General features: G+C 39.5%; 1 protein-coding gene across 2 annotated transcripts; it reads left to right on the top strand.

Annotated features, from left to right (window-relative positions):
* LOC117382425 (zinc finger protein 513-like) lies at positions 1-8,760 on the top strand. 2 transcript variants are annotated; one of them, XM_033979602.2, is made up of 7 exons: positions 1-155; positions 408-626; positions 2,962-3,090; positions 3,235-3,363; positions 4,509-4,961; positions 5,892-6,064; positions 6,499-8,760. In XM_033979602.2, the coding sequence occupies exons 2-7, from the start codon at positions 587-589 to the stop codon at positions 7,093-7,095; spliced, it is 1,521 nt and encodes a 506-aa protein (XP_033835493.1). In that variant the 5' UTR covers positions 1-155; positions 408-586; the 3' UTR covers positions 7,096-8,760. The 2 variants fall into 2 exon arrangements, with proteins under 2 accessions (XP_033835493.1, XP_055082482.1); XM_055226507.1 differs by having other exon boundaries at positions 30-155; positions 5,895-6,064.

Genomic DNA, 8,760 nt, shown 5'->3' with positions numbered 1-8,760 from the left:
GCGGGAGTCTCTTCGTGACGTCACCCGGATCCGGCTCAGTCGCTTCCTCCACGCTCTTTCACCGTGAGCCACTGACAACAACTTTTTAAAACCATCTATTTATACACATTTCTCACATTTCAACGACTTGTGTGCGCGTGAAGACGGTATAGAAGGTGGGAGAGTTTTTCCAAGTACCTTCGTATCTTTAAAGTTGACAAATTTGGTCCGAAAAAATGAAACTTGAACGTTTAACTACATGAAGACACAAGTTAGCATTTTGGCTAACTTGAAGATACCATAGACTGTAGCGACTTGTTTTTAAGCCTAAAGACACAGAAAACCTCATATTTCTCTTTAAATACTGTGTCTAAATTGTATTAAATGTTGCTTTCAGTTAAATTATACTTGTCTTTGCTTGTTTTAAGGTTTACAAGTACAGTTAGCGCATGTTTATGTGGCGTGGATGACATTTGAGTCTGCTGGAGGAAGAGGAAGAAGACGACTATGAAACGGTTAAGCAGAGGAGCGCAGAGCCGAGGACTGTGACAGCTCCTGCCCGAAAAACACACCTCAAACCCGGGCAAAACCGAGCCGAAGTGACGCCATGCCGCGGAGGAAGCAGTCCAACCCGCAGCCTGTCAAACGTGAGTCCAAAACATAGCAAATTATAACGCATTTCTGACGTTTTTAGTTGTATTTATTAAAAAAAAAAACGATTAAATTATTTACAAAAGGACATTACAAGGAAGTGTTCTTGTTGCTGAAGTCGTAGCAGTAGTAGAAGTAGTAGTGATAAAGTAGTCAATGTGTTAGGTTTTAATGCAATAGCTAGTGTTGTCATGATACTAAAATTTCAACCCAATTTTGCGACTAAAGAATAGACTTTGTACTCGATACCCAAATGATCATTTGGTTCTTATTAAAAGCTATTATTGTAATTTTCAAAACTAAATAACAGTATTTCGTCACTATACCATATAGTCTTATTTTGGTTCTGAAAAAACTCCAGATAAAACTGTTCAGAAAAGGCCACATTTTATCCAGTCTATGTGACTGTTTTAGTACCTGCTCAGAAGAGTTTCTTTTTTTTTATTTCGTGTTGTCATAATGCTAAAATTTCAAACTTAATTTCAATAGCAAGGAATAGACTCAATACTGATTCCAATACCGCAATGATAATAACACATTTTCTTTAGGCAATTGAATGTAATTTTTAACATTAAATGGTAGTACATTCACAGAAATACCAGGTACCCTTATATCTGTGTAATCCCTGTATAATCCCTCAGTCGTCCAATTAGGTTTCGTAGTGGTCCGCGGTTGTATACTAGTCTATTTGTCTTATACTTGTTCTGATAGCTTTTTAAGAAAGGCTCATTGTTGTCCTGTGAATGTGACTTTTTTGCATCGATACCTGCTCAAATGAGTATCTTGTTTCATTACTAGTTTTAGTATCAATTAGTATCTGATTTTTGATACTTTTGACAACCCTAATATCTGGATAATGTTTTTATCTAGTGGTAATCCAGGTCTTTGTCCTGGTGCTTTGAAAATCTATTATTAACTGTTTTAATACAGTTTATTTGTGACATTTTATAAGATTTAAGTAATTTGTTTGGAGTGAGAAAAAAAGGGGAAGCAGGCGGACAGGAAGTGAAGATGGAGAAACAGGAAACCGGAAGTAGGAGAGCGTTGGTGAGGAAGAGGATGTGAGGACCAGATAAACAGTCTTCCTCTGCAACAAAGTCCTTTATATAGAGCTTGTTCAGTTGCTCAAAGTGTCTGCACAGTGTTATACAGCATTCATTCAAACCACACATGGTAAGTTTCTATTGTAGCCACAGCTCCCCTGGGGTAGGCTGACAGAAGCGAAGCTGTTTTTGACCCGACCACCACCAACACTCACATACACCACATTCATACCAAGTGATGTGTGTGAAGTGTATTGCCAAAGGACATAACAGTTTAGGCTCAACCACCTTGGGGCTAAAAACTGTTGGCTAATGCTAGGTAACATGCAACTGTAATTTTATGTTTGAGAGACTTGTTTAACAGCACAAATCAACTCACCTGTTGCAGTTCCAATCAAGTCAGCTCTTTCTGGTCAGATTGTTAAAATAAAGCTCAGATTAAAGTCTTCAAAGAGTTTCAGACAGAGCAGAGCCTACAGTTAGAATCACACCCCCAGGGAATGTTGATGACATCAGCAGTAAATTATCAATAGAGATAGGCTGATATTCACACTCAGTGGCATATCGACTATTGCCCATGAAGCTCCAGTATAGGCACATATTTTGTATGACCCTGACTAAATGAGGAACTTTATTTGAACTGAAGCTAAAGCTGCATTAAGGAAACAGGGCTGTGCATGTCAAAAGCATTACTATTATTTCTTACACTTTTGTTCCCATTAATAAAATTGACTATGGTGGCCACCCCCTCAGCCCCCTTCCCCCAATTCTCCCCCATAGCCTAAAAATGACATGGACTAGACATTGGCAAACAAAATCTCACTTTGTTGCACCTTGTCCTGTTGTTAACATAAAAAGTTACTCCACTGTTCAAAAAGACTGCTTAAATATGAAATGCAGGCAGTAAGTGACATTCAAATACCACAAATTGTGTGAGAGAAAATGATTCATTTAGAAAGTTTTTGTGCCACCATAGTCTGAACAAAATCTATTGGAAACACTGGACACTACTAGTAATTTGCAATTAGATATAAACTACAGGATTAGCAATTTTTATGAGGAACAAGTCAGGAGATTTTGTTGTTTGTGAGGAAACAATGGTACTTCAAAATTTGCAGCCTTTGCAATTTGCTAATTGCGCCATAGTAACTGCCGAACATTCCACTATAGACATACATGTGAAACACCCCCAGTGTGAGGTGACTGCAAAGTATTAATTCTTGCAGCCCTAGTAGTAGCAGCAACAATAGTAGTAATAATAATATTTCCTTCCCGTCATCTCTGTCAGTGGGTGTGCAGCTGCCTGACGCTCCGTTGGTGGTGGACCCCAACTGTCTGGTGCTGGACAGTGACTTCCTGTTGAGTGGAGACCTGGAGTTTGGAGATTCTGACATCATGGGCCTTGACAAAGACTCAGGTCAGTGTGAAAATCTATTATACGTAACATGGCTCATTCTCCCATTGTATTTATCCAACCATACCACAACATCTGCAGATTAACTGACACACAGTGATACAGAAGAATGGGAGGGCATCTAACACATTTTGTCTTTGTTTTTAGTGACAGTGTTTTCTCTGAGTGTGGAGGAGGACTCTTCTGTGCCTGCCGACGCCTCCCTCTCCTTCTTCTCTTGTAAACGCTGCGGAAAACTGCTTCCCGACTCCCTGCTCGCCACTGGGATCCATCTAGGTTTGGTTCACTTAAAATAACAATAATATAGTTTTTACACTTCAGCATGAAATTATAAATTTGCAAACATATTAAATAAAATTAAAGGTGTACTATATTACTTTTCCGATGTAGGGTTTGCCCATTACTTGTCACCATGGAGATGTTATAGCTTTGCCTGGAATGTTCGAGAGCATGTAATTTAACTCAATCATGCCTTTATTCTATTACTGATGTATGTTGCTTTGTAAAACGTGTATTCTTAATTTTACCGGGGTCGCCTCTGCACAGATCTCAACTGTAACCTGGCCTGGTGGTGTCCATGGAGATGGTTAAGTTTAATGTCATATTGTGGAACATTCTAGTCAATAATCTGTATTGAGACAACCTTATGGGAAACCCTCCTCCAGAAAAGTTACACAGTGCACATTTAAGGGTTAAAAAGTAGTCAAAAAAACAAGCTTAACCTATCATATCTTTATTTAGTTTTTACTGAAATGATAAAAATTTTTGAGCATCTTTTGTGCAATTCTTACCATGGCCACCAGATGGAGATCTTCCCTAATGCACTATTCTGGTTATTTCTGCAAAACTGAATTTTTTGTGGATTTAAATTGAAGTTAACAAGAATTAGGGAAAACTTTTACCATAATTATACTTTGCCTTTTCAACTTTTAATTTACTTTGAGTAGCAGCAGCAGCGGTAGTAGTAAATTGACAGGCCTATTAAAACTTCTAGTGAAGACAACAAAAAACCAGGTCTAATTTAAGCTGAATACTGGAGTGAAACAGGTTTTTGGCCAAGACTAAACCAGGACTAAATCAGTTACAAGCTAGGGCCAAAAAGTGGACTATATCTAATCTAAACCAGGACTTGACTAGTTGTACCTATGTATACTGTTGGGATTAGTCCTGGCTGATAGCTTGGTTTAGTCCTGACCTGGATATTATTAATTATTGTTTGACCAAGGTTAGACCTGGTTTAAGTACTAACAGCTTAAAACCAGAACTAACCAACTTCAATCAACTATCTGCAGCAGCAGGAGCAGCAGCAGTAGTAGCAGCATTAGTAGTTGCAGTAGCAATAGTAATCATGGTTACTTACAGATGAGGAATAAATTTGAATATTTTCCATTAATAAGTTCCACATTTTTATTTCTCTCCAGGAGTCGGTTTGGATCTATCTTCAGACCTGTACTGCCTCAGCTGTGAAGAGGACCTTCAGTCTCCTCTGTCTACTCCAAAACAGGTCAAAACTGGCAGGAAAAAAAAGCAAAATGGCAAAAACAATTCACCATCGAAACTGTACTCCTGCTCACTGTGTTCGTTCACGTCACGATACTCAAACCATCTCAAACGCCACACACGAATCCACGAGGGACAAAAGCCGTTCCGCTGTGGTGTTTGCTCATACGCGTCGACTCAGTTAGTGAATTTACAGCGGCACCTCCGATCTCACACAGGAGAAAAACCGTACTGGTGCGAGACATGCAACTATGCCTGTAGTTCACACAGCAACCTGAGGAGGCACCAGAGGACACACGCCACCGAGCAGAAGAGAAAAAACACGACAGCGGGGAAACGAGCGAAGAAGAGGAAGAGCGAGGAAGAGGAGGAAGGTAAATAAAGAGTCTTGGGTTTAGTCCTGGTATAGTCCTTATTAAGTTCTGATTTAGTTCTGGTTTAGTCTTTGTTTAATCCTTGGTTTAGTCCCTTTTTGGACCTGGTTTAGTTCTGGTTTAGTGTCGGTTTAGTTCCTGGTTTGGTTTTGGTTTAGTCGTGGTTTTAACCTTGGTTTAGTCCTGGTTTATTTCCTGATTTAGTCCCTGGTTTAGTTCTGGTTTATTTCTGGTTTAGGCCTTGGTTTAGTGTGGGTGTAGTTCTGGTTTAGGCCTTGGGTTAGTCTTCAGGTTTGACCTTAGTCTTGGTTTAGTTGCTGATTTAACATTGGTTTAGCTTCTGGCCTTTGTGTAGTCTTGTTTTAGTACATGGGTTAGTCCTAGAAGTTCTTGTTTAGTCCTGTTTTAGTCTTTGGTTTACTCCTGTTTTATTCTATGGTTTACTCCTGTTTTATTCAATGGTTTAGTCCTGTTTTATTCAATGGTTTAGTCCTGTTTTAGTCGATGGTTTAGTCCTGTTTTAGTCGATGGTTTAGTCCTGTTTTAGTCGATGGTTTCGTCCTGTTTTAGTCGATGGTTTCGTCCTGTTTTAGTCGACGGTCTAGTCCTGTTTTAGTCGACGGTCTAGTCCTGTTTTAATCTATGGTTTAGTCCTGGTTTAGTCCTCTTTTAGTCTATGGTTTAGTCCTATTTAATCCTGTCTTGGATAAACCTTAGTGTAGTCTAGTCTTATTAACTTTTTTTTTACTAACTTTACTTACAAGTAAAGGGTTAACTGTTTGTACCTTGTTTACTAATTTTCTATTCCTCTTTCCATCTTTCCCTCTCCTTCCACTCTCCCGTCTCCCTCTCCCTTCTGTTATCTCTCTTTCTCCCGCCTCCTTCTCTTCTCCCCACTCTCCCTCTTCCTCTTTCCTGCCTCCCTCTCAGTAGTTTCTACCCTCACTCTATCCCAATCAGGGTTCCTGTCTCTGGGTTCTCTTGAATCGTCCTCCCCTCTCCCAGCTCTACTCTTCCCAGTGCTCTGCAGAATCTGTGGAAAAACTCTGGAGGAGGAGGAGGATATCCAGAACGAGAGAGGAGACATGGACACTGAGGGACAGGTGAGATAAAAATATAAGCTAAAATGTAATTTAAAAAAAGCAACTAATAAAGCATTGCCTATGTCATCAACACAGTTCCATCCAAAATGCTGGGACAATTAGGCAAATTAAATCACATTTTTCTGACAAATGAAACATTCATTTAACAGAATAAAGGTCTTGTCATCTATTTTTGATAGTCTAATCATAACTACTGTGTAATTTAGACACATTTTTGCCCTTGGTAACATTATGGTTGGAAGGCAACAGTCAGGCATATGAACTAAACCAACTAAACTAGATATCAGAACATGTTTGTAGAGGTCTAAACTACAGACTTGGCATCTTTTACACAGAATAAGACCCCACGAAGACACAGGGACATTTAGTTCTCAAAGAGGACATTATATCACCTAAATAATCATTTCGATTTTTAACCCTTTCTTATCTCCTAGGTTTGTCGCCGCTGCTCCTCTGAGTCCTCCCCCTCCTCAACATCTCGTCCACGCCGAAAAACCTCCAAAAACAAACTTTACCGCTGTTCATTGTGTCCTTTCTTTTCTCACTATCCTTACCACTTAACCCGACACCTTTTAACCCACAACTCCACTAAGTCTCACCGCTGCCCCCACTGTTCATATGCATCATCGCATCAGGACAATCTTAGGCGCCATCTTAGGGTCCACACGGGAGAGAAACCATTTGCTTGCTCGACTTGTAGCTACGCGTGTGGGAATTTGGCAAATTTAAAACGTCATGAGAGAGTTCACACGGGAGCGAAACCGTTCCACTGCTTTGTTTGTGGATACAGCTGCAATCAAAGCATGAATTTAAAGCGCCACATGCTACGACATACCGGATATAAGCCTTACGAATGCGAAGAATGCAGCTACACCACCGGACACTGGGATAACTACAAGAGGCATCAACGAAAACACGGACACAATACGGAAAACTGGGATAAGACAAAGTATAAAACAAAATCCGAAACACTAAATATTGGAAATGAAAATGTGGATTCTATAGAAAACTCGTCACTCGATATGGAATGAAACCAAAACTATACTCTAAAAGGGGAACGTTAACACAAGTTTACATAAGGTGCATTATGTAACTTTTCCAGTGGAGGGTCTCTATGTAGGTTTAATTGCTTTGGTTGGAATGTTCCACACTTGTTTAGCTTGCTTTTATTCAATTCCAGGTGTTTTTTATTGCTTAATTAAAGGAGGTTTGCATCCTTACTGTGAGCAGTCGCCTCTCCACAGATTTAACATGTAATTTAGCCTTGTGATGTCAAAATGCCATACTGTGGAACAATTGCAGGAAGAATATCGGCAGCTATCAGTGAACAATACAAAAAATATATATAGCCAAAATAACATCTCTATGGAGAGATGCAAATGGCAGATTACCCACCAGAAAAAGTTACCCAGTGCACCTTTAAAAATCGACAGCATTGACTATTAAAATGGCTTTATACATTATATGATATAGCTGTAATCCATTGAAGATTTAATTTACTGTAACTCTGTGCCTTTGACTGCTCCACTGTTTAACCCTGAAACTTTATATTTTAATACCTTGACTAAAGCCAATCAGAAGAAGCCATTTCCTCAACATGAAATGCTCTACATTTACCTGTTCAGCCAGAACCACATGTCTTGAAAGAAATTACAAAGACAAGTGGGTCTGCAACCATATCATGTCTCGCTGATTCCAGAGGCTGTGATTGGTAAGCGGTTTAACCAATCAGAGAGATGCATGGTCTGTTGTGGTAAAAACCAACATGGCGACTGTTGAAAAAAGGTAAAAAAAAAAACAGGACTGAGAAACAGCTCAGATTTCTGCAGAATCAACATCCAAAGCCCCAATCTCTTCTCAGGTAAAAGAACTTCTATATTTTGTTCTGAATGATACAAGAATTTTCAAGAGATGTCTTCTGCATGCGAGAGACATGATAGAAAAGCCCTGCTGTGGTTGGACCATCTCAAGTCAGGTCGGAGGTTTGTCATGCTCTGTGGGCAGATTTCAGCTCCTTCTAGAGTTGAACAGAATGTAGAAGGGACTTTATCTGGCCCACACTAGACTGATATGTGTAGCACTCTAAAATGGTTCTACACGTTATCCATCTGGGATGGCTCTCCCTGAATGTGAACATCATGATGGTTATTAGAATCTGATTGGTTGGAGCGTCATAACAGCAGAACAAGCCGAAAAATCAAACTTCTGTTACATCCAGTCGAGAGAAAAGCATAGACATCCTCCCTGTCCACAAATGCACAAAGAGCTTCCTCTGCATGTTTTTCACTAAATGCTCCGTATTGATGCAAAAACAGACTGAAGTACGTCTGTCGGCATTGCCACATTTGTTTTGTTTTGATTTCCTTGGGCGTTTGGTGTTTGGCTTCTGCACAGACCTCAGTACTCCTGTGATTGGTCCACCCTCTGGATTAACCTTACATCCCTCAAGATGGATTCTCATGAGCTTGTGAACTCACAAATATCTTGAGAATCCTTGTGTAATGTTAGTAGAGACTGGCCAGTCAGGCAGGCCACTACTGCTTCGTAATGTTATTTTTTTAATTTGGGAAATTGGTAGAAGTATTTTTGCAGGGAAAATAAAATGTATTTTTGTCAGTTTTATTTGAAATTATCTTTGGGATTTCCATTTGTTAAATGAAGAGGGTTTGAAGTGAATTACAATAAACATTTACTGT

This window comes from Periophthalmus magnuspinnatus, chromosome 2, assembly GCF_009829125.3.
Source record: "Periophthalmus magnuspinnatus isolate fPerMag1 chromosome 2, fPerMag1.2.pri, whole genome shotgun sequence".
Taxonomy (NCBI): Eukaryota; Metazoa; Chordata; class Actinopteri; order Gobiiformes; family Gobiidae; genus Periophthalmus; species Periophthalmus magnuspinnatus.
Note: the sequence above shows the minus strand (reverse complement) of the source record. Positions and strands in the feature narration are given on the sequence as shown.